The sequence below is a fragment of the Chamaea fasciata genome, unplaced genomic scaffold, assembly GCF_029207755.1.
Source record: "Chamaea fasciata isolate MVZ Bird 193981 ecotype frontalis unplaced genomic scaffold, bChaFas1.0.hap1 SCAF_7, whole genome shotgun sequence".
Taxonomy (NCBI): Eukaryota; Metazoa; Chordata; class Aves; order Passeriformes; family Sylviidae; genus Chamaea; species Chamaea fasciata.
Window position 1 is genome coordinate 18,146,740 of NW_027094092.1, and position 27,939 is coordinate 18,174,678.

Consider the following 27,939-nt stretch of genomic DNA (forward strand, 5'->3'; position numbering starts at 1 on the left):
CAAGGTTTGCTTTATCAATGCTCAAAAATCACTGAGTAGGATTCCTGATGTGTGGATGTGGATGACTGCTGATAAAAGACTGGGATGAGTGTTGTTCTCCTAGAGGACTGCAGACCATTTCTGCCTGCAAGGCATCTCTGCTGAAGGCAAATGATACCAAACTCAGTGGCATTTGTGGTAATATGGCTCCTCTGGACCGGGCTTTGGAGGAAAGGGTGCCTGGTCTGAGATGAGCCCAAAGAGATTTGCAGAGTTGAAACTGACTTCTGATGCTTTTAAATGCAGGAACTCCCAGGGGCAGGTGCAGTGGTGGTGAATGCTCAGTAATGAACAGTTGTAAAGCTTCTGGCATGGCTGGCCTTACTACAGCAGCATGGTGCAAAAATCTTTCTCTTGACTTGTTTAGTTGGCTTGGTGTCTGTCCTGGGAGAGAAACAAAGTGATGGGAGGAAACAGGGGACACAGACAAAGCTCCTTCAGTTATTCTGTTGGAAGGGTGTCAGAGGCTCCCTTGTGGTGAATGTGTTGGAAACCCACTGTGTATCCCTTCCACTTGATGCCTGAGCTCTTGTTGTAACTGTGGTGGTGAGATGGGGCATACTGATGGGGCCAAGCCCCTTGAGTTCCTTACCTCTGCTGGGTGAGTTTCTGGAGGCTTCACAGTCAGGTCTCCCAAACCACCTCTCTAGGCTAGAGAGTAGGGACCACGAAGAAGATCAGGTTGTTATTTGCAGAACACAGCTGGATCTCTGGGTAACACCTGTAGCCTTGATGCTCAGACCTACTTTAGGTCTTAGCCCTGTGACAGCTTCTGCCAAGCATCTTGGTCCTTGTTTCTGCAGGGAGGGCCCCCATGCTGCCACCCAGCATGTGCAGGCAGGAGAGGTGCTTTGCCCCCTGCCCTCACCCACGCCTCCATCCCCTCCCTGTGAGACAAAGGTAGGGTGTTGGTGTCCATCGGGGCTGGGTGCTCGCTCTCCCTGCTTCCTGCACAAGGCTGGCAGATGGCTCCTGTTTGCTGGAACTGTGTAGCTCTGGCTACTGGGCTGGGAGCAGCTGCTGCTGCCAGGAGGAAGCACTCGGCGAGGCTTTCCTAGACAGCTTTGAACGGGAGCCAGGAGCCCTCTCGCTACAGGAGAGAATCCACGAGGTCAGGAAATACAGCAGCAGCAGCTCCGACTCCACGCCGGGGCTGTTGGCTTGGCACGCGGATCCCAACCCTCCTCTTTCCAGACGGTGCTCCTGGAACCGCTCTCCTCCTTGCTGTCTCTCTCAACTGTTGCTTGACAGCCCTGTGTGTGGCTTCTGGGGGGTGTGGTAGTGGGGTACTGCAGAGGTGATAAATTTGGATAGGGAAACACTAGATGGTGAGCTGGATCAGACTTTCATATCTTGAAGAGCTTGCAGAAGATGGAAAAAGCATTGTTCCTGCACTGTGTGGGACTAGGAGACTGTGCTTTTGTGTTTCCCTCTGTTATTTTGTGGTCAGCTGTGTGTGGGCTCTGTGTTGGCTGCTGAGCAATAGAAACTGGAAATCCTCGCATCAGGAGAAGCTTTCACAACCACCAACAGGCTGTAAACCTCCATCCGGTGTGTCACCAGCAGGAAAACTGGGGTGTCTGTTACTGTCTCTCTAACAGGAACCCCACTGTCTCTTCCCTGCATCTGTTTTATAGGAAGCTAGAAACAATGCTTTTGGGATGGTTGTTCCTTGAACCAGCCCCTGTCGTGATGGTGATGTTCCCGTAGCGCTGAGGAACAGCCAGTCCTATGCTGAAACCGTGGGTGCATCGAAGAGCAGCCTTGCCCTTCCCATGTTCAGGAGAAAAAAGTGTGATGGGGGAATTATGAGATGGTGTTGGTAAGCCTAAGAATAGGACCAGTCACCCAAGTCTCTGGCAAAGTTTGGCCACATGGAAATCCCTGCTTTCCTTGCAGCCTTTGGGCAGGCTGCTGCTTCCGCGGGATTTGCCCCTGCTCTGGTGTGGAGTTGGGTCTGCACGCTGCCCGTGAAGGGCTTGCACTGGGGAAAGGAAGCAATCTCCCCTGAGCATGGATTTTAGCCACATGAATTCAGGCAGCTCTCATGCCCAGAGCTGTCCATCATTCCCCACGCTCTCACTCTGCATTAGGATAGTTTTTGCAGCAATGGTATGGAGCAGGTAGGTTGGACTGCCCTCCTTTGCAAGCTGCAGAATCTCTCCTGCCACTGCAGGGGCGAGGGTGGCAGAGCAGTGGACAGTTAGCTGAGGTGACAGCACCTTCCAGGGATGGTGTCAGTGAGCAAACACCAACACTGCAGAGCTCTTGTATGTAAATTGTCCACGTGCAGGCCACAAGTGGGGAGTAGCAATAGCTCCTTTGCCTCCCTCATTTTCCCTGCCTCATGGGTGCATGGGAGGCAAGAAGACGTGGTTTTGTGTTTCTGTGGAGGAGCCAGATCTTAAAACTCTGTGCTGAGGTGGTGATATGCAGGGCTTGCTGGTGTGTGGCTTCCCCTCTGCTGTGCAATGGAGCTCAGCTGGGGTCTGGAGCCGGGGAAGACACTCAAGCTGACGTAGGTGACCACCTTGTCCCCCGCTGCAGTGTGGACCTTAAAGCTGCTATGACTGTGTGGGCTGGGGGTCTTCCAAAGGAGTAGGCAGTGCCTTCCACTGGGGTGGACTTGAGGGAGAACCCCCTCCTAGAGAACTTACATCTTCTCCTACCCATATTAAATCAAAGCTTTTCCCACTGCCTTAGCAAGTCCTTCAGGCCTGGGCAGTTGTGCTGTTTTCCTTGAGCATCTTTGTGGCAACTGCTTCATCATCAGCATCAGATGCAGAGCAAAGTCCATATCTTTTGCTGGGTGTTGCAGATCTCCCTGCTGTGTAATGAAAGGTGGGAGCTGGTCACAGTGTTATTTCAGACCCCCAGGACCCCTCTGTGTTTAGCTGTGAAGCTGTTTGCTGTAGGAGCGATCTCCCCCGGACAGCTGTGCTGGTGGAGATGGTCAGTCAACATTTGCTCCTCAGTCCCCTTTTCATCCTGTCTGTCTCTTCCCAGAGAGATCAGAAGCCTGGGGTGGGGATCTCTCTTGTCCCTGAGAAGCAGTGCATGTGAGAACATCACATACATGAGGGCACGCATTAATGGAGCAGAGTAACGTGTGTGCACAGTCAATTAGTGAGATCACTTAGATTCTCTCCTGTAGAATCTTTCAATCTGCAACTCTTCCCTGGCTGCCAGAACAGATGCACATTGGACTTTCGGGGGAAGCAGTGTCACTTTCAGGTAGGCACCTAGGGTATGACATTATCTGCACTTCATTTACCATCACCACTTTTCCATCGTGTTTAACTCCCTCTTCAGCACAGCAAACCAGAGGTCCTGCTTAGTATCATATATGTTACCTGGTTGCTCTTTTGCTCCTTTGCCCTTCCTTAGGATTCTGGATGCTGAGAAGGGCATGAGCTTTGTTTGCCTTTCTGCTATCAAGACAGCAGCTCAAGAAAGGGCTTCAGCAAGAGGTGGTCTGATTGCTCCCTGCTTGAGAGGGAGATGGAACTGTCTGGGTAGTTTAGGGTTGCAGTCAGGTGGGGATTGAAGGCAGAAAGTTCTGGCCTCCTTGCCATTAGATCTTTGCTGTGTTAGCAAATGCATCAGCTGTGGTCTGGGTCTAGAGCAGCCTTTGCTGGCACAGTTTGTAGCAGCTTCCAGAGTTTAGGAGCAGGGCTGGCAAGCCTGGGGAGGAGGGTGGAGTGATTTAACTACCTGGGGTGGGAGGGTGGAGGAGGGGGTTCTAATCTCCGTGAACACTGAAGGGTGTCTGACAAGGGGAACTTTCAGCTTGTCTTCCTGCAACCTGCCGCATTTTGGGTGGCTTCCCCAGAGCTTGCAGATGGTGGCTGAGAACGAGTATCTGACCCTGGAGTGACTTTCAGTGGGCAGGGCCTGTAGTCCAATGAGGGTGGATTTCTATTTAAACCTTTGGGGTTTTGTAATCTTCCTGAGTTAGTTCCTCTTTCTCAGCAGACTTGGAGCAAAAATTCAAGGGAGGAGCTGGGGGCATGTGAATCTTCTGCTGCTGAAGGGCCATGGGAGGTACACAGTACTGCGGAAGTGTGGCTTGCTCATCCTGACCCTAATCATCGTCAGTCAGCACCTTTTGTGACAGCATCTCTTTCCCTCTGTTGGGTGTGTCAAATTCAGCTCAGGGAGCAGGGATTGCCCCTTTTGCAGTCCTCCCTCTCAGGGATGGCTGCACCGTTAGCTGGAGCACAGGCAGAGGGTGTGGATGTGCCACCATCACAACCCTACTGTGCGGTTTGAGGTTTAATGCAGCCTTGACGTGAAGACATGAAGATAACAGCATATTTGGGCAGGGCTGGACCTTTTCCCCTGCTCTTGTGGGAATTGACATCCCAACCTCACTGGCTAAGGGTTTCAGATCTATATAAAGATTTCAGATAGTGAGCTTGAGATAAGGTAAACTGGGGACAGTGCTGAGCACTTCTGCAAAACCAGACCTCTTAAACTTGTTACTAGAGGTTGATGCACACAGCCTGTACCTCTTGTTTTCTCATCAGTAATGCTCTCCCACCTCCTGAAGGTTGCTCAAGGAACCTGTGAAATTTGCATCCACATGGTCAGGCTGAAGGATTGCAACAGACCACAGGATAAACAGAGTTTTTGTATTTGGTTTGATGGATTATTTTGCCCATTTTAAAGTATGCCTCTTAGCACAGTGACCATGTTTGTCCTTGCAGGTGCTGGTGCTCCTGGAAGTCCTGAGCTGGGGTCAGCTGGAAGATGACTGAATACAAGCTGGTGGTGGTGGGAGCAGGTGGTGTTGGGAAGAGTGCTTTGACGATACAGCTCATTCAGAACCATTTTGTTGATGAGTATGACCCCACGATAGAGGTAAGTGGCTCTGGGCATGGTCAGACTGCATGTTTTCCTCTTGCTCTTCTTCACCTTGTCTCCAACCAAGAGCATGCTCAGTTTGGTCTCAAGTCTGAACTTGAGCAGGGATGTTTCCCTGCTTTGCAGAGGTGTTCTGAGTCACTATGTGTGTGTTCAGAGGTCGCAGTGACTGATTTAACATCTCCTGCAGAAGGACAGTGGTGTCTGCTGAAGAGAGGTGACATGGGAGGCAGCAGACACAGGCAGAGCAGGGCAGGGGCTGAGAGGCAGCACAAAAGTCTTTCTTTCTGATGAGATGACAACATAGGGAGGGATTAAAGGTTTAGAATTGAAGAGCCATTTTGTGCCTGTGCTTCCATTTCTCCTCCCGTGAAATCAGAGTAAATGTATTGACTTTTTCTGGAGGATGTTTTGAGCTTTACTGATGAAATGGGTTTTATCAGAGCTTGGTTATATTATGTATGTCTTGCAGTTTGAGCAAGACATGCTGAGCAGCTGAACTACTGTAGCTCCCAGAGTGCTGCCTCTGCTTCTTGATAAGAAGTTAAAGGGTGATGTGTGTGTCTTAGTCAGTGTAGATGGCAGCACTGACCTGTCTAGCTCAGCACCCTGCCTGAAGAAGCAGGGTGGTCCTCACAGGCTGTATGGGGGCGGAGGGGGATCCAGTCTTCAATATCCATTGTGCTATTATTATTGTCTTTAATATTTCAAAAATATATTCCATTCTTCATCTGCTTTCACCATAGTTAGTGATGTGCTAAATAGCCTCTGCACGACTTACACCTTTGTTGGGTGAGATGCAGGCAGCAGCCACTGCTCTGCACGAGGAGTAAAGTCCACCCTGGGAAGGCAAATTGCAGCTCTGTCACGCCTCTTGGACAACAACCTTCCCGTCTGCAGTCCTAAAGGATTGTCTACCAGATGCGTATAAATGCAGCTGTGGTTGCTGCAGTTATTATTATCATAATGGCTAAAAGCCTCAGCTGGGATGAGAAATCTATTCTGGTAGGTGTTGTCTGTGTAGTCCCCACCCTGAAGAGCTTACAACTTACATAAACAAGCAAGACAAGGCTTGGTAGAAAGGCAGAAATAGTCTTACAGTCCTACAGAGGGGAAGGAGAGAAAGCACTTAAAAAGCACGTGCTATTACATCATTTGGCCAAGGTCACCTAGAAAGTCCGTGGCAGAGACTGGAATTTAATTTAGGGCTCCTGAGTCTCCTTGCTTATGGATGCAATTGCCTTCGTCCCCAGCTCCTCTCCCCTTATGTGGCTGTTGCCAGTAGTATTATATACTTTTCTCAGAGATCCATTCCAGGTTGTTTTTGGCAAAAGAGCTGCTCATGGAGAGCAACCTCCCTGGGGAGACATCTGCATGGATGTGTTCTCTCTTGGACCTTAGGTGGGCAGAGGCAACTCTTACCCAGTGATGTGTTGGGTTTTGGCATCCTGTGTTTTTTCTCTCCAGCTGCCTGCTCCCTGTACGTACCCTGCAGGGAATTTTCTCCATGTAAACAGGCAGCAGGGAATGTAAACCTTGCATGGCATTTCCCAGCACACCCTCCTCACTTTTGCAGTGCTCTGGGAGATGCCTGCTTTCTCCTCCACTATTCACTCCAGCCCCATTCTGTTGTATTCCTCTTCCAAAAACTTCCACAAGCTGCTCTTCAGCCCTCTCACCCCTGGTACTTTTCCACCTGTGGGTACCACCAGCCCTGATGCCTTTGCAGCTCCCTTGGTTGGACCCTGCTTTCCCTGCTACCCTGGCCAACTACTGATTCATTTCAGGGTGATTCCTTTTAATTATGCTTCATTTTATGGGGATTTAAAAGACAGAGAGCTACCTGCCAGCCATCGAAATGTGACCAACAAACCACCTTCCTGTGACTAAGCTGCTTTGGATCATGCCCAGGAGCTGACTATGACTGTTCAGCCAGCTAACAAGCAGCGCAGCAATGCTGAAACGAGCAGGATAAAAGTGAGGGGGAAAGAGAATACGTGCATGGAGCAAAGGCGTTGCCCGTCACCCACATGGATTGAGCACAGGCGGTGCTGCAAAGGGGTGAAAGCAGATTGGGGTGCACTGAAAAGATGCTCCCTAGAGCAGGAGGTGTGGAGGTTTGTCCTGTCCGGGGCAAAGACCCTGACTGGGTATCTGCTCCCTTCCTACCCTCCTGATTGATCAGTGCAAACGTTTGGCTGTGTAACTCAACGGTGTCCACCCCACTACAGCACACTCTCACAGCCAGCTCTTGGGCTGCCAAGGAGCCTTAGGACCTTTGTTTTGGGAACAGGAGGGCCAAGGCAGCAAGGAAAGCTATGCCACTGGCATTGTCCCATGGTGAATAACCAGGGATGGAATAAAGAGTTTCACTGTGTTGAGAAATTCTTCTGTTCATCTTCTAGCTCTTAGCAGCTAGCTAGTAATGGGCTTCCCAAACCTCTGGTCATATCCTGACTGTAGTGCTTAGCAAATGGGCCTCTTGGCCAGGTCTCCCAGCACAGCTGGGATGCTCCCAGCATCCACCTGGGATCTTGAGTATGAAACCCCAACAGATGTTGTTTCTGCTGCCTGGCACTTCATAGCTGGGTCTGGCTGCATTCCCCTCTGCTCAAGGTGGGGTGGGACACGCAGGACTGCAGAGGAGGGCTGAGGCTGCATGGTGCTGGTGTGGGCTGATGGCAGCTAGCCCTGCAGTGGCAGCCATGTCACCTGGTCATGTGGCAGGGACAGCTGAGCTGCTATCCTGAGCTTCCTGGGGAGGAGGAGGTCAAATGAAGCTGTACACAAAGTACTGATGAGGAGAGCTTGTCCCCTTCCTTTGCAAAGCATCCCTTGCAAGATTATTTTATGTCTCTGCCTTGTAAGCCAGCTGACTGGCCTTATGGGTCGCCTGTTGATGACCTGAGCTGAGGTGTGGGATCTCTTCTCTGTCAGCATGCTGGGTGCTGGTGAAACATCCTGGAACTGGGGACTTGGCAATTAACTGTGAGCATGTGTGCCAAGAGGCTGGTCCTCTGTCCCAAGCCAAGGTGCAGAGGTGGGAGGATGCTTTGTGGGGCAGAGGAGGCACTCAGGTCCCCTTGCACAAAGGAGGCTCCAGCTACATTATTGATTAGAAATGGGAGCACATTCCTGCAGGGCGGCCTGCCAGCTGCCTTCAGAGCAGTTGGCTGGAAGCCAGCCTTTCACTCCATGTTTATTCTCAATGGGTCAGCAGTCCATTTTTTGGGAAGACACAGCTGAGAAGGTCGTGGCAGGGCAGATCTCATCTCTGATTTCACAGCCCATTCTGCAAGGTGAGGAAAGACTTTAATTAGCCCCAGCAAATGATGTTGTTGTAATGAACCAAAGGATAGAGGCCGTGTTGGCCCCATTCCCTTTCTGTGCTGCTGCTGGTCCTGTTGGTGACCTTTGCTGTGTCGGCTGTTTGTCTGCAGACCTGCAAAGCTCATCTGATAACATTGTTGTGGTCGTTGGAAGAGCAGCCGACATTTGAATTAATTTTAAACTGCAGCAGTAGCCTCTTCGAGTGGCTGCAAAGCACTCTGTGGTTGTACTGCTGACTTGCATCTTTTTCATACCTTTCATTTTGGCTTCCTTCTCTTGCTGAGAGTTGAGGATGCTGCACTGTCCACAGGGGATGGCTGTTGGAGAGGGATGAGGGATGCCCTCCATGCAGGGGCTGCCCCACAGCATCCTGCTGATGAGACTGAGCACAGGGAGAAGCTAGTGGGGAGGAGTAGTGCCATGAGGAGCCTGCCGTGAAAATGAAACCTTTTGAGGGATGCTCTGGGTGATTTCCAGATCTTCTCACATCTGTGATGAGTTGTGATTGCCTTTGCTGCAGGGAAAACCCCCAGCTTCAAAGGACCTGCCTTGATAGTTCTTACCTCTCCTGGAGCCCTCTGGGCACAGACTGGCTGTGGGAAACACCCTGTTCACAGTGTGATTTTTTTTTTCTCTCTCATGTTTAAAGAAGAGGTTTACCATCAAACCCAGTCTGAAACCTTACTGATGGCAATATTGCCTCTGGTGCCTGATTTGAGATACATTGGAGGCACTGGATTTCCAGGTTACACCTTCCAGCCCTGCAGATCGCAGATAGTGACTGGAAGCCCTGGCTGGCCAGAGCTCCTTTCCTAAGTGTCCTTCCTCCTTCCAGCAGAAGGAATTAGAGCTGAGACTAAACAATGCTTAGGAAATACTTGTTGAGGGCTGTGCAGTGTGGTAGAGATGAAGCTGCACCTGGTCTGCCAGAGGCAGGGCTGGGAATGGGGAGAGGAAGCTGGGAGCTGTCTTCTCTATGGTTCAGACAGACAAGGAGAAACCTGCTTAGCTGCTCCCTTTTTCCTTTTTTTTAAATTATTTTTCTTTTCCCTCCCATTTTCAAAACAGATTGAGTCGTCTCTTTAATGGAAGCTGAACACAGGCAGAGCATGACCTGGCATCTTCCCAGGGATGCACTTGCTGCATCCCTTTGTTTAGCCAGATCCAAGCCCTCCCTTAATGCATTCTCCTTCCTTTCCCACTCCTGGCCTGCAGGATTCCTACAGAAAGCAAGTAGTCATCGATGGTGAGACCTGTTTGTTAGACATCTTGGACACTGCAGGGCAGGAGGAGTACAGTGCCATGAGAGACCAGTACATGAGAACGGGGGAAGGATTCCTGTGTGTCTTCGCCATCAACAACACCAAGTCCTTTGAAGATATTCACCAGTACAGGTCAGTATCCTGGGAAGGGCCCTTTGCCTCTTGCCCTGTGCAAATGGGAGGCCTTGCTGCTGCATTCTCCTGCCCACCTTTGTGGATCAGGCCCCGTGCTGGAAGCACACACTGCCAGCAAAGACAATTAGCTCAAGTGGCCATTCCCCAGGGAAGACAGAGCAGACGGCTAATGTCAGTGACTCCAATAAAACCCTTCTGAAGGGATTGCTTGTGGCCTTTGGGGACCTGGTAATGTAATGTTTAAGTGTTTATGGTGACTAAAGAGAGAGCTGATCCTGTATGACCCCCTCCTCTTCCCTCCCTAATTAGTGGAATTGCTTTGTTAGCGCAATCGATCTCAGCGACTTCTGCTGGCCCCAGAGCTGGGAGAGGAGGCTGGGAAGGACAGGGAGAGCTGCTTGCCCTGCTGCCCACTGTCACAACCAGGCTGTGCTCAGCCAGCTGCACACACGTGTGGACAGTCCTGCCCCATTGAAGCATTGTTTCAGCCAGGGCAAAGATGGAGCAGAAGGGGAGTCAGGGCTCCAGTGAGGTGATTTGCCCAAGATGTATGGGGAAGCAGTGACAAAGCAGGGACCCCGTCCCAGGACCCATGCCAGTTCTCCTCTCTTGTTGATGTCACCCCTGCAGAGCTGAAGAGTCAAGGGGATGATGTAAACACAGCAGGAATCTTCCCTGTTTACCCCTATGCCACCTTAGGGAGGCATCGCTCTGCTTGTGCCTTTTTCTGAGGCTTGGCTGCCATGGGAGGCACTTGCAGAGGATGCAGATGGCTCTGCCTGTTCCTGCTCTGTCCACTGCCCACAAAGGACTGTGTATCCGAGTCCCTCATCATAAACCAGGGTCCCAGTAATCCTGTTGTTCCGAGGACAGGCACATTCCTTCCTTGCTCTGTAGTCAGAGGTGCTGCTTGGAGCTGCTGAGATGTTTCAGTCTCATCCAAAAGGCTGTTCAGTGTAATAGCTGCACAGGTGCACTAATTTGGCTTCTTTTAGCTGAACCAAAGGACAAAGGATGGGATTTTCCTAAAGCACCTGAGGGATTGAGCAGCATTCATCCTTGTGCTGGGGCTGGTGCCTGTGAATTGCTTGTAGGATGGCTCGACTTCAAGCCATCAGGATGTAAATCACTGGCTTTCATCTCCTTTAGCCTGTGCTCTTTGTGCTGGCACTTTTAAAGGAATATTCCCCAGAGAAATGCTGGCTTTCCTTGGTTAGTAACCGTTTGGAGGTATCGTTTTTCAGCTAAGTGTAGCCTGTGCACTAAATTTAGTACTTGCATTTGCTGATCAGGATGTTACACAGAACATTTAAATGGCTTTATGGCATATCATGCATATAGTCAGACTTCATTTCTATGTTCTACTACATTAGAAAAAGATGATTGCTTCTTTTGTGTTGATAAACGTCCAGCTGCCTTTCGATGGAGATTTGCATTCAATTAAAACACAGAAATTGGCATTTTAAAATATTTTATTTGTTAAATTAAAACCATGTTAAATGTTCTGGACCCATGAGCAAAAAAAAAAGCTGTTTTGCATCTGAAGTTAAATGATTTATTAAGCAAAGGAAGTTACTGTCTGTCAGAAGGGAATTGAATGGATTGTTTGTGGTCATAATGGCCTTCAAGCTTTTTAGAAGTGGTAGATATCATCCTCGCCCACCTAGTTTTAGATCCAATGTTGGAATGAAGAACTGAGCATTACAGCTCTTTTAGTTCCCAGTTGGTTTCTCAACTTTGAGTGACCTGAACTAAACTGAAAGGGAGCAAATACTGCCTGTGCATCTGCGGAAAAGGTTACAGCTGCCAAAAGCTGCTTTATCAGCTCAGCAAATTCTGGTTGCAGGTGATTTTTTTTTTTTCCCCATTTGGGGCGATTACTTGATCTCAAATGTTGGAAGTAGCACAGGTAACTGCTTGAGAATTCATTTTTAGTTAACTTAAACTATCTTAAGCTCATGCCTTAATATAGATTGTCATAATTTGTTTTGTAAATAGCTGCATTTAAAGAGCAGAAGAATGTTGAGTTTTCATTTCCAGAAGTGCCGTGTTTTGCTGTTTACTCACTTGTGTGCTGTAGTCATTCACATTTTCCTGAAAGCTCAACTCAAGGCACTCAACAGGAGCGAGGGGTAGCTGTCAAATCTTAACAAGGAAACTGGTGAGGAGTGTTCTGGAGCTGGCCCTTCACTTCTTCACACCTCCTCCTCTTGCAGGGAGCAGATCAAGAGGGTGAAAGACTCAGATGATGTTCCCATGGTGCTGGTGGGGAATAAATGTGACCTCCCTGCACGAACAGTGGAGACCCGGCAAGCGCAGGACCTGGCCCGGAGCTACGGGATCCCCTACATAGAAACGTCTGCCAAAACCAGACAGGTAGGAGGAGACTTCTAAACAAAATGCTCTTTTTCTTTTCTTTCCACCATTGCTGCCCTGGAGGGGCAGGAACGGGCAGGCACCACCTTGCAGATAGATGGGTGTTAGGGATGGGCTTAGTTGCTTCCTCAAGGCTAAATGCTCCCTCAGGATGTTCCCTCCCCAGTCCAGGCTTGAGCCTCCTATCATCATACTGTGGCAGCAGTGAAGAGACACCTTCTCAGGGCTTTCTCCAAGGCTCTGGAATAACCTCCAGTCAGTGCAGGTCAGCTAAGCTCAGATCACTTGGCTAACCTCATCCATGGCCGATTTTGGCAGACCTACAGGCAGAATAGAATATACCAGTGCTGAAAGGACCATGTGGAGCTCCCAAAGCACAGAGGTGGAAACGGAACTGACACCTTCAGTGATCTAGTGGTGGCTTTTCTCTTGGATGGCAGACTTCATTCAGACTGCTGAGAGCTGATGGATATCAGGGACTTCAGAGCTCCTTATCCTCATGGTTGCTCATTCAATCTTGCTCTCCATTTGAGGGCCACATTCAGGTGGCCTGAGCTGTTAAGTCTTCCCGGCTTGGTTCTGTACCTTTAACTCTGCAATCTGCACTGCTGGACAGTGCTAGGGACACCTTGCTGGGAGCAGAGCCCTCTCCTCTCTTTACTGTCCCTCCTCAGAGTGGGCAGGTGCTTCAAGCCATGCTTTTTCCCCAGGGCGTTGAGGATGCCTTCTACACCTTGGTGCGGGAGATCCGGCAGCATAAGCTGCGCAAGCTGAATCCCCCGGACGAGAGCGGCCCCGGCTGCATGAACTGTAAATGTGTGGTATCGTGACTATGGTAAGTGGTGGAGGCAGCACGTGGGGTGCAGTGGGGGAATGTTGGAAGCAGGGCAGGAGGTGACTGCAGATGCACTGGCCTGCGAACAAATGCAGCAGGATCAATTTCAGCAGCAGGTATTTTTTAATGAAACATGTTTCGGATTAAAATAGCATTTTTTCTGTCAAAACATAGGTAAGTCAAAATTCCCACGTTCCTGAGGAAGCGTGTGGCAGGAGAGAGTTGTTTATTTTTCCCCCTTTATTTTGTGCAACAAAATTCTATACAACTGAGTTTCTTTAAAAAGCCTGTTTTGTCGTGCTTTCCCCAGGAAAGCTTCTTCCCATGCTGCTGATCTGAAAGAGGAGTTAAACTGGTGTTGAAGGTGTACAGATCACTGCATGCTCACCAGACTGGCTCTAGAAGGGTTCAGATGAAGAGCTGGCTGGGTGCATTGCCTCCTAATGCACTGACATAAATTGCCTCATCCTAAAGCTTTAGAGCAGACCTGTCTCGCTATGAAAAGTCCTGTGTTCCTCAGAAGAGTTTTCCCCATTAGATAAATCCCCTGGGATATTTGGAACTGATGCAATGTTGAGAATTAGCCATAAGGGGGCTGTTTGCTTTTATAAATGGTGTGTGCTGGAGCCAGAAACAGTGTTTTTCAGATTGTTTATGTTCACTTGCCTGTTTTTCTTCTTTTTCTTTCCTCGACTTTTTTTTTTTTTAATTATGAGTTTATTTAAAACACTGCTGGAGAGCAGTCAGGGAGAGTTCCTATTATTGTCCCTGCATGTGCTGGCTGGCCTTAAGTGAAAGGCCTGGGAATATCTGTCTGTGTAACCAACTGCTTCCGTGGCAGAAATTTAGGGAGGGGTAACTGGGGATGAGTCCACCAAGGAGACCTATATCTAAGGATGTCTGGACTGGGACAAAAACATGCATAAACATTGCCCTTAGTGTCTTTTGGGGAGTCTCGCAAGCACCTGGACTGGCCCTTCACCCCTTAAATAACTGCTGGCGTCCTAAAGAGAAGTGCACTGTATCCAGAAGATGGTGTTAAGAGGGTCTCATGAAGGTGGAGATGGACAGCAGGTTTCCTCTGATGCTTTTTGAGCTAGAGGCCATGAGCACAGCAGAGCTCTTCCTCCTGCCCCCCACTCCCAAGGAAAAATAAAAAACAACAAAGGAGTGCTGGCAACGTTTGCTTCCTATGAGCAAACACCCACCCCAGAACCCCACCCATCTGCTCCCAGCTGAGGCATGTGAGGTCGGCTGGGGGCTGAGCTGAATGCTGTGCCCAGCACGCTTATCACTGCTAAGGGAGATTTTCCAGATGTTTGTGTCCTCCAGATGTTCGGGAGCGTTTCCTCCGGATGGGGATATGAGCTCAAGTCTTGTTTCCTGCTCTGGCTCATACTGACGGCATGAGCTTGGCAGGCACTGCTGCTCCCTTACACCAACTGCCAGGAGCCCAGTCTTTGTCACAGCCCAGTGGCAGCACCACCTTGGGCAAGAAGGGCTGGGAAAGGGTCACTTGGAAACACTCCTCTGCCCTGAGAGTTGCCTGTGTCTTTTTCTGCTCAGGCAGAAACTGGAAACCAGACATCCCAACTTAATCTAGCTGCAGTGCCCAGGAGCAGAGAGGGAGGAATGTTATGGCACAAAAGGAAAACTGAGGCAAAGACATGCTGGGATTCGGGGAGAAGGGTCAACAAAATTTGGCTGCATTTGCCCTGGACTCATTTTGTGCTTCCTGTCATCCCTGGAGGAGGTGGAAAGATTTTGCCAAACATTGCCCCTTCCCACAAGGAGGTTCAGAAAGAGGCAGAAGGTCTGGTGAGTGCCCAAAGCTCACCCATCACTCCAGTGACGCCAAGACTTGTTCCCTTCAGCAGATGTGCAGATGCTTTGCTGAGCCAGGCTGACACCTCTACAACCTGTGTAGCCTTTTGCTTTCACTCTGTGGGCACTAACAGGGTCATCCCAAAACATGAGGGATGAGTACTGGGAACATACCTGCTGGTTCTGATGGGAAATGGGTGCTCATGAGAGTCCTCTTCTGTTTCAGCTGTCTGGACCGTGTCTTGGCGAGGTTCCCACTGTGCAGTGCGCAAGGAAAGAGGTGAAGCAAAGGAAGAAGCAAACGGATTCAGAGGAGGAATATGGGGGGGGTGGAGAGGAGGAGGAGGAAGAGGACAGGAGGAGCATGACTCCAAGGACTATCTCGCACTTCACCCAAGCCTGCGGCAAACAACTTTTTTTTTTTATCCCCATCCCCTCATCCTTTGGTCTCCTCCCACCCCGGCAACTGTACAAAGCCACAGATTGAATCACAGTAAATTATTATTTGATCGTCTCAACAAATCACCTTGATGGCTGTGTCCTCCTTCCAGAGGCTGCTGCTGCTGCTCCAGAAGGATCGGTGGGATGGCAGGGAGGAAAGGGTGATGAGATTTGCTTTCCACAGACCAAGGTCATGCTGTAGGTCACGAAGGCGATCGGGGTGGGAGAGACAAGCTCTCAGGGCAAGACAGCTTGTCTCTGTCTTCAGCAAGTCTTTTTCATGTCCTTCCCAGCCCACCTGAAACTGCTGGCCACAAGTTTTGGGAGGGTGGAAGAGTGCAACCAGTCTAAGCCCGTCCTTGGCACCACTTGAGTGCTTTGCTTTCAGCCTAGTCCTTGTGGGATTTATGGCCTCAGATGCAATGCTTGGAAGGGAAGAAGCATCAGAGAGGAGATTAGAGAGCTGGGTTCACCTTAGCTGGTACCAGTTTGTTGCTTCCCTGATTCCTTTCCTGTCAGCTCTTTCTGGCATAAAATCTCCATCATGTGTTGTGCTCTAGAAGTCAAATTGAGACTTTTTGGTCTCCTCCAGCCCTAGCTATGCTAACACCCGTGTAGCACATACACCTTCAGCTGCTAAAGTATGTACAGGTAGGCGAATCCTCATCCGCCCTGTGCACGGTTTCCTTACTGGTGAGCATGTTGAGAAGGGCTCTCCTGCACTGCAGAAGCTGTCTGGCTGCTCAGCAACTAAGACTAAAGGATCCAGGCTGCCAGTCTCTCGGTTTAGAGTGAGTAAGAGTGTTTTGGATAAGGGCTAATCTGTTGGGAACCCTGTCTTCACTCAGCTCTGCTCCTCTGGAGTTTTTGCCTGAGGTCTGACCCATGTGCCTTTCACTTGCAGCCCCAAGACAAGGCATTGTACTCAGTGCAGCGGCTGGCTTGGTGTTCACTGTCTTTACCTCTTCCAAGCTATTGCACAGGCTAATTTAGTTGGCATCCAGAATTAGAAGCATCGAAGGGGGAAGGTGATCCAGCTGACTGCGGCAGGGAGCTGTTCTGCATGGGCGAGCCCAGGCCTGAAGAGGTGCTGGGTTTGGCAACCAAGGTTGGTCTGGGTTGGGAGCGGTGAGGGCAGCGTGTGAGTCACATGCCTCACATGGCAAAACCAGTACAGAAACCCTGGTCACCCCCAGCACAAAGCCACAGCTCACCCAGGGCTTCCCAGCATCCATGCAACCTCCCATCCCACTCCCCATCCTTCATCATGCCAGGCAGCAGCAGAATTAAAGCAACAGAGTTCAATTCCCATGCTCCTTGGGGGTGCTGCCTTTGCTTTTAGTATGGGCAAGAGAGAACTTGTGCTAATGGCTTGCTTTCTGCAAATGAATGCTCTGAACTGTAGGGCACAGCCCTCACTCTGGCTGCAGCTGCCTGGCATCCTGTTCCCACAGAAGAAGGGTTGATAACCAGCTCCTGGAGTGGGAGAAGTTGCCCAAGGGGAGAGTGCCCTGCCTTTAGCTGGGTGTGCTGTTTGCAGCAGCATCTCTTCCTGTGCTGGAGGATTGCAGAAGATGCTGAACCTGGTGTTACATGGTGGGACTGGACCAGAAACTCCAGTCTGAAAACTCCAGAAAACCTCCCAGTCTGAGTTATTTCAAGTGTGAAGCCTGGAAGTACGGGATTTGTTCCTAAAGTTGGCATCCTGTGCACAACTGGCCACAGGACAGGGGTACTTTGTCCTTCTAGAAGATGACACAGAGGCCCTGGCTTGGTAGTGTTACTGCACTAGGAACCTGGTGTTCTTCATCTGCAGTAGAACTTATCCCATTTTTCCCCAGGCCCTTGGTGAAGGATGGGATAGATCTATATGGAGGCCTTCAGAGGAGAAGTAACACACTGGGGCTCTCTCAAAGACTGGATGCCTCTAACCACTGAGAGTTCCTCTCGTTTCTGGCTGGGAGCCAAATGCAATAGTCAAGTACTGGGAGCTGTGGTCAAGGAAGCTGAGAAGCGCCAGGGCTGAGGTGTCTTCATAGGGCAGGCCATAGCTTCAGTTCCAAGAAACTGGCACATCCTGGTGAGGGCGTGCTAGATCAGCACTAGCCAGAATACAAACTACTTACAAGAGTTTGGTAAGGAGCAGAAAGCTGAAGTAAGAGCATCTCCCTTTCATCAGAGAGCTTTCTGCACTCAAGGTAAGGTTTTCAAGCTTGTCAAACAGTCCTGGACAGTGACAGACCATTACAGAAGCTGGTTACTTTTTTGCTGTAATTAGAAGGTCACAAGAAATTCAGACTCAGGTCATTGTTCAAGTCCATGCTAAAAGTTGGAGGTAGGTTAGGAGCAAAAGGAGGTGCTAAAAGCTTGACACCATAGCTCTTCTCAAAAAACCACATATTAATTGTGTATTAATGTTGTACTGCATCTTTGTTCCAGGAAGAGAATCACAACAGATCAAGATACATAAGCTGTGATCTGGTCTGATCTTTGCTGTTGGCAAAAACCAGATTGTATCACTTCTCTCAGGTGGAGTTGTTACTCTTGACTTGGCTTTTTCGCTTGCTGCCTTGGTGCTGATGATTTGGGAACAGGACATTATCTTGCTGGCCCCCAACAGGCAGGAGGTTGGTACACGGCTCAGTGTGTTCTCTGCTAGCTGAATTTCTCAAGTCTGAAACTAATACCAGGATTACAGTTTCACTGGAGTGAATTTAGGTTTGGAGAACAAATTGAGGGGTTTGGAGTTGATTTTCCCCATAGTTATTCAAGGCACATTTGTTCTAGAAGTACCTGGACTGGAAGATGGAGTTTTCAGACACTGAAGTTGTTTCCCTTATGACAAGGAGTTTGTTGTGTACCTCAGTTCTGCTTCAGAGGCATGAGCTCAGGTGAGCAGAATGTACAGTTCTTTTGATTTTTCCTGTTGTATAGCTGAAGCTGGAAAATAGTCCATAGAGGTGAGCTTTTTTGCTGTATTTGAGTACATCAGCTCACCTCTGGCTGTTGTGGTCTCTCCAGCTGCCCATGGCAAAGCTGAACTAAATTTGTGCTGTGGATCTCCAGGCAGTGTGAAAACCAGCTTTGAGAAGGCTTCAGTCAGCATCCTACTGATTATGTTGAGACTGCATATCCCATGATGGAGGAGTGCCACCTTTGAACCTGTACTTAAATGACAGAATAGCTGACGAGGTCTGTTCTAGTCTGGTCAGGTCCAGATGTCTCAGGACAGAGGTATAATACATGTTCTTCTGTCACATCATTCAAGTGCCCCACACCCTGTTATAGAGGGGTTGGGGCTCCAGAGACATCACAGCTGAGTCAACTGCCAGAATTCCTTACAAGTCCTTAACGATGCTGATCAAGTGGTGGAACAGATCTCATGCCTTTTGGTCAGTGAGGTCTTCCACAGGAGTGTTCTCCTAAGCCAGCAGAGAGGGTGACTCCAAAGCAGGTGAGTGCATGGTGCTTGCTGAGGGCTTTTGCAAAGACCTGGGTTGTGCAGGAACTGGCAGCAATGACTCAGTGCTGGAGTGAGACCTGAGATGTGAGGATGGTGATGGGGGCAGCTGAATCACAAGCTGAGTTTTACAGAGCAGCCTTGGCTAAATGCTGGTCTCATCCTCCTCACCTGCAGTGTGGCTGGGTAGAGGAGCAGACCAGGTTTCCCTTCTGGACTACAGCCACTGCTGGAAAATTCTCCAGGCTAAGCAGTACTTCTGTATCACTTCTTGCCTTCACCATAAAGGTAAGCAAAGCCACTCAAGAACCAGCTTCCCCAAGCCTGAGGTTATCTAAGTCTGTAGGCTTAGATGTTCCAGGAGCAGGGCTCTCATGTGAGTCCAGGCTGAGTGGCCTCCAGGGCACCAGAGTGGCCCAGGCTCTTAATGGTGTAATTGGAAGAGGGGCTTGTGATACTGCATCCCATGTAGCCACAGCTACCTCTAAGGGAGCTCAGACCAGTTTTGGACAAAATTTGAAGTTTCTTAGTTTACCTTTCTCTGTGTCTTAGGAGGAGCCTGTTTTACTGTGGAAGAACAGCCAGGCTTTAGTGACTCCAATCCCTTGGACTCATGTCTTTGTGCGTGCCTTCTAAGCCTTCTCCATCCCTGTCTTGGGCTGTTTAGTAGCTGCTGCCAGTGAGTAAGGATGCTTGTGGGATGGGCCCACCTGCTGCATCTCCTGGTGAGACGCTTCAGCTGTGGTTTGGTTGTCTCCTGCACTGTCCTGGTGCCCACGGCATTCTAGGTGAAGGGGATGCTGGTGTATGTCCTGTGGGCCTTCTCAGCCACTGAGGCAGTAGGATTTAGGAGATGGTTTGGGAAGCAGACAGATCTGCCTCTTTAAACTGCCAGGCTGTTATTCTCTCCATATGCTGCTTTATACTTGGCGATGTGCTGTAGGAAGGGGGTGACATTGCTCAGAGGATGGTGTGACAGCCACCATCCTGGCCACCAGCAGCTGGTGGGAAGGGGAAGAGGCAGATGGGCCTGGCCCCATATGCAACTCCTTTGCTCTTGCTATGGGTTGAGTACAGGGTCTTCAGCTTAGGTACCAGCCCTAGCAAGGGCTGCTGGGACTGGGGGTGCCCTTGCTCTGCTCACCAAGTCCCATTCACTACTGCCATGGCCCCTCTGCAGCACCCAAGGAGCAGAAGAGCAACATGACAGCAGCACGCAGCTCCCAAGGTGCCACAGCAGCACTGCCATGGCAGTAGGACACAGCAGCAGGTGAGCAGTACAGCAAGCCCAAGAGGAGGAACGCTCCCAGGCCCAGCCAAACTCAAACTGCCTCTGCCAAACTGGCTGGGGCACAAAGCTGCCAGACACAGCACACCCATCTCTCTCCCCCTGCTATATCCTGGGAGCAGAGCCTAAACCAGCACAAAGCCTTGCTCCCTCCCTCAGTTTGGCTCTGCTCCAGGCTCCACTTAGCATCAATTATTCAGTGCCGACTGACTGAAGCCTTGCGGAGGCACGCAGGGGTTGAGCTTTCCATGTCATGGGTGGTGGGCAGGGATGGTGATGAGCACAGCCAGGGCTTGGCAGAGAGCCAGCAAGGACAGACAGACGTTGTCTCCTGCCTGTCCCAGCTCCTGCCACCGCCAGTTTGGCTGTTCCTGTGCCAGGAAGGACAAGAGCCACAGGGGCTGCCAGGGCACCAAAGCTGAGCACAGCTTGGGGAGTTTGCAGTTCTGCCTTGGGGACCAGCCCTGGGCGGTAGAGAGCTGCTGTGATGACAGCGGCGGCTCCACCAGGAAAAGGGGGATAGATAATACTGGCAAATACCAAGTGCAGAGGAAAAGGCAGTGGAAGGAGCAGTCCCCAGCTGATAAGACTGCTAGAATTTATGCAGCAGCCTCAACACCCTCTACAGCATTCGTTTGCTGCTGGTCCCAGTGCTGTCCAGAAAGTGGGTTATCTGTAACCTTGGGCTTTGGGATTGTCCTGCTCTTTGTCTCCTGCAAGCAGCACTCAGGCCCTGGGGGGCACAGGACGGGGCAAGGGGTACTGCTGGAATGACACGGGCTGTCTACCCTCCTATCCCCTCAGGGATATAAGCACCTCCCATGCTGACACCTCCCTGCTGCAGGAGCATTCCATGACCTGGTGTGCCTGGCAGCAGCTGGAGGCCAGGCTGGACACCAGGCATGGCTTATGTTCACCCTGAGGTCTTACACTGCTCTGATAAGAGAGGGAAGGGCTTAGGCTTACCTGTGGGCAAGTCCCACGGGTGGGCTCCCCCTGGAAAGGACTCTCTGCAGTGGGTGCTTGGTACCTGAACACCACACTTGAGAGCCCCATCAAACATCAGTTCATGGCTGGGTACCCACTGTGACTCCTGCATTAGCTGCTGGGATGCTGTCAGAGGAGGTGGTGGAGCCATGTCCTGCAGGCACAGGGTGAGAGTACCACAGCCACAAGGCCATAACCAGGCACATGCAGGGAGTGTGGGGATCAAGCATACCAATAAGCAGTATCTTACTCCTTTTTTTTTTTCAACAACCAAGTGAACCAAGACTGTTTAATGAAGAAAAACAACCCTCAAACCTAGCACAACTCACCTTCCCTGGGGGAAGCTGCCCTTCTGGACACTTCTGCTCTCTCCTTGGCAGGGATGCTGTTTTAGCAGTTGGATAAATGCCATATCTAAACCTTGCACTGCCTGTCACGTAAGTAACTATGGCAGATGTTCAAACCTGGTCCTACCTGGCACTGCCTGAGAGCCAACAGGTTCACGGGAGCTGGTGGCTAGGAGGTGACACAAAGCAGCTTACGCAATGAAGCTGCTTGTGAGCACCTGGAACACAGGCGGGATGAGGTTTGCTTCTCTCCAGCCAAGGATCTCACCCTTGCTCACAGAGCTGCATCCCTGTGCTGGTGTCCAGTGTGAAATGGTGTAGGAAATGTGCCAAGACCTGCATCCTCAGGGTGCTTGCGTACCAGTAAACAACTGTGGTGTTCAGTGGTGATGGGGTTTTTTGTTTCTCTGTGGTGTTTCAGACCAGGTTTTAACCAGTTAATATAAATGAGCTAATTTAAGGGCACTGGAGAGCAATTTTTGTTCCTGTTTGACCTCTTAGGTGAGGCAGGGCAGTGATAGAAGCAGGAACACCAACCTTACAGCACTCAGTGGGTGACAAGACACATGGGGATGCCAATTTCAGGCACTGCTCTTAAGTCCTAGGGTTCCTTTTAGCTAATTCTGGCCCCTCCATCTGCTGTCAGTCTTTGTGCCCTCAGTCTGGCAGAGACAGACACCCTGTGTTTACCATAAACATGCTGCTTAACACCAAGTGGCAGCTTTCTCTCAGGGGAGCCAGAACACTGTTCACATGTAACACCTCAAAGGCAACAGCATCACGGTCATCTAAGCCTAGGAAGCCCTGGCCATGAAATCTGGGGTCAGAGGTACTGCTCACTCACAGCTTTTTAAAATGCATCTTCAGCTGTCAGCAGCACCACCTTACGTTCCCAGTGACTGCTGTAAACGTGACTCAGACCTGACTCATGAGTGCGAGTTGCACCCACCCACCTACTGTGCAGAGCTATGTCCACCCGCTCCCCATCCTGTCCAACCCTCCCTACACTGCCTACAGGCAGGAAAACAAACTCCAAACACAAAATCTTGGCCAAAAAACAAGCTTCAGCAGTGCTGCTGATCAGCAGCTGTGTGTCAGAAGGGATGCTGCCCTTTGCTCAGTTGGGAGAGGACCATGGTAAGTAGAAAAGGAGAATTTTTCTTTCCACTGCTGCTGGAGATGCCTGTATTTAATTACAGTAGAAAATCAGGGAGGAAAGGAGAGATGGAACAGGATGGACCCATTACAGTTGAAGCCAGTGAACCAAGCTAAAAGTCATCAAGAGAAGGTAACCAGTCTTGGTGCAGCTTCTGATCTGTAAGAAACCTTGTGGAGTCTGAATTTATGCTAAACTTCTTTAACCATTATTATTACAACCAAGTAAAACACAACATCAAACACTCTGGACAGTCCAGATCAGCCTAGAAAGGAATGATTGACTTTTTTTTCCCCCAAAACCCCCCTTCCTTTAAAAAAACCGAACTGAACAAACAAAAAAGCAGACATAAAAATGATTTTTTTCTTAGAAGTAATAATTCTAATACATTAGAAAGAGTCATGGAAGAAGCGTTCCACGCTGTAAACAATAGCAAATAAAAAGAAAGCAGATGGTAGCCAGGCTCTCAAAATGCATGGCCAAGAAACCCTAACCTCAACCTCCAGCCCCTGCTGGAGCTGGGTCCTGTGGCTCCTGCTGCCTGCCAGCACTGCAGCCACTCAAAGTGCTCTATCACAAACAAAAAACACAAAGAAAAACAAACTAAACCTAAAAAACCCAAACCCACAGTGTTGTTCTTTACCTCTACATGGAAGGCAGCAAGGCGAGCATTGTCTCAGGGCTGCAAGGGCAAAGACTGGGGAGCTGCTTTCCCACATTTGCTCACAGTAAGAGTGGTTTTTGCTGAGGGCTTGAGACTGTTGCAGGGGGCTGCGCAGGGCTGCAAGTGGCTTGGGTTAGGTAATTAGTCCTGCTGAGCTGCCACCCTCATCCTTCTCCTCTTCCTATTCCCAGCCAAAGAGCTGAGGCTGGGCCAGGCCTTGCTGCCACAGACCCATCATGGCTGCAGCTTTGTCTGCAGCAAGAGGCAGAGGAGAGACAGGAGCAGGCATCTTCCTTGGGGATCATGCATTGATGTGTTCAAGTGAGATCATCACACCATGGACAGCAATGCACGTTGCTGGTCATTTCCCCAGACCTTAAGATGACTGAGGACCTTGCTGCTCATTCCTATAAGGGCTTGGAAGGAAAGACAACCCCCACCCCTTGCCCTGTCAAAATTCACGTTGAACATCGTGCACCAAATGCCGTGCATTTGACAGGTCTCCAAAATTAGAGCAGACCACCTTTTTAAATGTTAATACTGCAAAACATCCCAGACACACACTGCATGAGGAGTCCACGTGCACAAGCAACATGATGTGCAAAGGCTGTGTGCCTGAAATGAGGGAAAATGGGTTAAAACAAAGGGAAAGAGGTCTCAGCTCTTGCATCAGATGAATTAGAAGGTGTCCTGTGTAGGCTTCAAGGAGAGGACAGAGCCCCAAGCTACAGAAGCCAAGCCAAGATGTGACCAACAGCTCTCAGATGCTTCTTGTTGCTTCCCAGTGAGCTTCTCCAGCCAGTGGGCTGCTAGCAAAAGGCAGTGGATATCTCTCCTGAAATACTGCTCAGGTACTTTAACACACAAATACATTTTAACTATGCACAGTTACAGAAAAAAACATACTCTAAATTAAAAACAATTCAAGCACCATTGTCCTAGAAAGGACCTGTGGTGTCTCAAAACACAAATACTGAACATTCAAAGAGCACTTTTCCTCAAACAGCAACGCTTGACTCCTCACAACACCCCTGAGAGGTAGCTAATAGGGTTGTCCCTGCTCTGCAGAGGGAGAGGATAGGCAAGGTTGGAGGCTCGGTGGAAGATGGGGCCTGGGACAGAGCTGGGGTTCCAATGAAAGCTGAGGGTGCTGTGGTCTGGCTGGCTACATCCAAACAACGATCCTTTCGACACTCCCTGCTGCAAACATAAACCACCACGCGTGCACAAGGCAAAATAAACCCTGATAAATCATAGAACTATAGAACATGCTGAACTGGAAGGGATCCACCAGGATCATCAAGTCCAGCTCCTGGAACCCACAGAGTAATTTAGTGGAAGTTTTCTGCTGGGCTTTCCGGTAGGCTTTAGATCAGGTTATGCAACTGAAGCAGCCTGTGAGAGAAAAAAAAATATTTTTCAAAGTCTCCTTAGAACTTTAAGGAGCTTTTGCCCAGGATCACTGTTGGAAGGAATCCCACTTGCAGTCCCACCTAAGGTGGCACTTGCAGCTATCCCTTCTGGACAGCAAAGTCCAATCCAGCATATCTGGACTACTTCCTGCTTTTTCACTGATCTGCCTTTCTGATGAAGCCCTTTCACCTCTAGAGATGAAGTAGATGCTGGAACCAGAATTTTGGACCAGCTCTTTCTATGGGGTGTCTCCTCAGATCCCTGCACACCTCCAGCCAATGGCCTGGGCTGTGCAGCAGCAGCACCCTGGGATGGGGAAGAGATGGACAGGCCTCTAGGACTTGGTGCATAAAGGGCAAGTGGGCATGTGGGCACCCATGATGTCCAAGTTTCCTTCCTCTTGTTAATTCTGTGTGGGCTCACCCAGAAGGGCTAAGATCAGGTTCTGGGTGATGTGCTCTCCCTTCCCCAATTCCTATGACCTTTCCACTCCAACACTTAACTTACTCAAAGCAAAAGTGGACTTATCTGGGGCACTGTGATTAGATGCCATCACACCTCCAGCAGCTTGGTAGTGCAGGCAGGTTTCTTGAGCCAGCAGCCCCTTTTCCTGTTTGGGGAACAGAAAGGCAGCGAGCCCGCTCGCCGCACTGGCCCTGTGAAGGAAAGGCCAGCAGAAAGGGCACTCAGGCCAAGACCAGGCTCCACCTTCATCACTGTCTGTGACACCTTGAGAACCTGGGAAAGAACCACTCTGCTGGCAGCCCCCCACTAGGGTGACACCAAGGAGATGTCCCAGGGACTCAGCTGTTAAATCTGTCCTTCTGAACACCATCCAGCACAGCAGCAGGAGCTAGATACAGCTGGGCACTGCTTTGTGGAATTGCATAGAGGGGGCAGTGGGCTGCCTGTGTCCTGCCAGGATGCCATGGCACTGCCTGGAAATTCTGCTGCCTACAACTGCACGTCTGGGAAATGAAATAAAGATCTATTGCTACAAAGGCCTTCGAAAGCAATGCTGTGGTTGCGCCAATGGGGCATTTTAAAGAAAGCATTTTGGACTCCAACACCTTGTTCCTGCTTGCTTGGTCGTGGGTTCCCACAGCAGACAGGAGCAGGAGGAAACATGCAACAAATTCACCAGCCCTGCCTCTTCCCCCAAGTGATGGGGCTTGGGGAGCTTTGAGGAACAAAACAATGAAAGCATTTTCCAATTTGTCCATAGGAAACATGCAAATCCAATCTGCTGGTGTCTCCTAGTGCTGGTGGCCACCACTTTGTCTCCTTGCTGGGCACTCGTACCAAAGCACAGCTTGATGTGCGATGGTGCTGTGCTGTCACCCCTGACAGCCCTGCTGACAGAAGGGGATCCTGTAAATGGGGCAAGGGTGCTTCTCCAGAACCCACTTCTTCTCCCTTAACTTCCCCTTCCCCATCCCCACTAGAACGTCACTGATTTGGGCAGCTTTGCCAGGGAAGGAGAGCCTGAAAGGAAACTGTTCTCTGAGCGGGATTTGGCAACCTGTGGCGGTAATTTTGGTTTGGGGCTCAGCGGGGGTCGTGGGGCTTTCAGTGCATTTAATGGTTCCTGGAGGCTTTTCTGGACCTCTGCCTCCTCTGGGTCTGATGTAAGAGGTGGCAGCATGGAGGTGGTAGACAGGGGATGTCCAGTCTCTGACAGAGGCAATGCCACCTGCTTTCTGTTCAAGAAGTCCTGCTCTGTCGCATGGGCCAGGTGGAGGGGAGTGGTGGTTTTGATAACGACATAGGGGCTGTTCCCTTCCACCCCAGGGGACGGTGTCCGCTGGGCGAGGCAGCCCTCGGCCAGCCCCGCTGCCTCCGGCTCTCTGCTGGACAAGATGGGCACACTGCCCCCTGCCTGCCTGTGCGCGGGCAGCGCGCCCACGGCCTCGAGCCAGCGCGTTGTGCCGGTGGCACTGCCCGGCCCGTTGTGCTGCAGGCTGAGGAGCTCTCCTGTGGATGCAGCTTTGGATGCCGAGCGCTTCAGGGCCGTTTTGTCCGGCAGCACCGCCCTGCGGTGCCTGTCATCCGCCGCCTCTTCCCCGTGCTCGCTCTCGGGGGAGCCATCGCTCTGTGACGTGCAGGAGAGCCGCTGGCAGCTGGCTGGCAGAGGATGGGAGGCTGCTTCGAGCACTGCGTCTCTGCTCAGGGAAGATGCCTGTTCTCCCGCTGGTGGGGCAGTGGGATTTGGCTGCCACACTGCCTGGTCTGCAGCAGAAAGATCAGCAGTGCTGGAGTCTGGGGGAGCCAGCCTGTTTTGGAGAGAGGAGTCTAAGAAGCAGTGCTCAGCTGGGGCCTGGAGGGAGACTCCATGGTCCACCACGGCACAGCCAGGAGCAAGAAGAGGCTGCTCTGGAAGCAGGACCATGGGCAGGAGGTGTCGCTGGGCCTGCGTCTCGCTTGCCTTCAGAAGAGATGATGGCTGCCCGTCCACGATGGTCTCCACCTGACCCTCCTCATCCGGTGGCCGGCCGCCCGAAACAGGCACGTTTGTTGCTTCAGCTGCTTCACTACCCTGGAAGGTGGGAATCCTCGCTTCCACCACTGTCATTCCTCCTGGTGTGTCAGGAACTCTGTGGGGATGGGACTCCCTGTCTGGAGTGTGCTCACCCACCCGGCCATTCTGGCCATTGGCTGCTGCGTTTTCCTTTATGGCTACTGGGTTGAGGGAGAGCTCCAGACCCAGAGGTTTCCTTGGAAACTCCTCAGGCTTTGCTGCATTGGAAGCAGAGAAAACAAAATAAAACCCAAACTGTGCATCAGTTTGTTTTTGCACGCCCTGAATGCGAGGAAGACAGATGCTTCCACACAACAGATGCCAGCCCCTTTGGGCTGCCCTGGCTCCCAGCCACATGAGCGGGATGCTCTGGTTCCTGCTGGGCAGCCCACCTTTCCCTCTACCCACCTGGTGGGGGCAGGTCAAATTTCATCTTGCGCAGTTCAGTCATTGACACCTGCAGCTGCTCAATGACAGCATCGTCCTCGTACTGCAGGGAAGCAGCAATTTTCTCCTGCAGAAATTCACGTAAATCTTCCAGTGTCATCTTCAGCAAACGCTCTGGGGGATGGAAGAAAGGAGTAATGGCAGTGGCACAGACAAATTTCAGGGTAGCACAAGCGTCAGTTACACCATACTTTGGTTTAATGTGGCATTCTGTTGCTGTTCCCACTCCACAGTGAGACAGCCGGAACGCTTTTGCCTCTCTCCCACCTTACCACTACTGCTCAGGGTCATCAATACACATATATATCCATGCCACCTGAGCCATAGCTTCTCAGTGGCAGGACAATGGCAGGGCTGGGAGCTGTGCTGATGAGGATGCAGGTTTTGGGCCATTTCTGGAAGTTCTCATCAGTGCCTCTAGGAGGAGGAAAAGCTCCATGAGACAGGCCTTGAGCATCAGGCTGAACAACCACTGCCGACAGCTGCCACCGCCAGCCAGGGATGCCAACTTACACCAACCAGCAGGCAGGGATGCAGGAAGAGGTGCCTGA

General features: G+C 50.7%; 2 protein-coding genes across 6 annotated transcripts in view; one reads left to right on the forward strand and one right to left on the reverse strand.

Moving 5' to 3' along the window:
- HRAS (HRas proto-oncogene, GTPase) overlaps window positions 1–15,189 on the forward strand; it is a 39,996-nt gene extending 24,807 nt beyond the window's left edge. For both annotated transcript variants that reach the window (XM_066187806.1, XM_066187807.1), the window contains 5 exons: window positions 4,749–4,902; window positions 9,451–9,629; window positions 11,849–12,008; window positions 12,719–12,843; window positions 14,894–15,189. In XM_066187806.1, coding sequence (XP_066043903.1) covers window positions 4,792–4,902; window positions 9,451–9,629; window positions 11,849–12,008; window positions 12,719–12,838 — 570 coding nt within the window. In that variant the 5' untranslated portion in view covers window positions 4,749–4,791 and the 3' untranslated portion in view covers window positions 12,839–12,843; window positions 14,894–15,189. The remainder of the gene's footprint in view (window positions 1–4,748; window positions 4,903–9,450; window positions 9,630–11,848; window positions 12,009–12,718; window positions 12,844–14,893) is intronic.
- Window positions 15,190–22,689: 7,500 nt separating this feature from the next.
- The window catches only part of LOC136292292 (USP6 N-terminal-like protein), a 76,445-nt gene continuing 71,195 nt past the window's right edge, over window positions 22,690–27,939 (reverse strand). For all 4 annotated transcript variants that reach the window (XM_066187796.1, XM_066187797.1, XM_066187798.1 and 1 more), the window contains 2 exons: window positions 27,350–27,502; window positions 22,690–27,159 (listed from right to left, as the gene is read on the reverse strand). In XM_066187796.1, coding sequence (XP_066043893.1) covers window positions 25,865–27,159; window positions 27,350–27,502 — 1,448 coding nt within the window. In that variant the 3' untranslated portion in view covers window positions 22,690–25,864. The remainder of the gene's footprint in view (window positions 27,160–27,349; window positions 27,503–27,939) is intronic.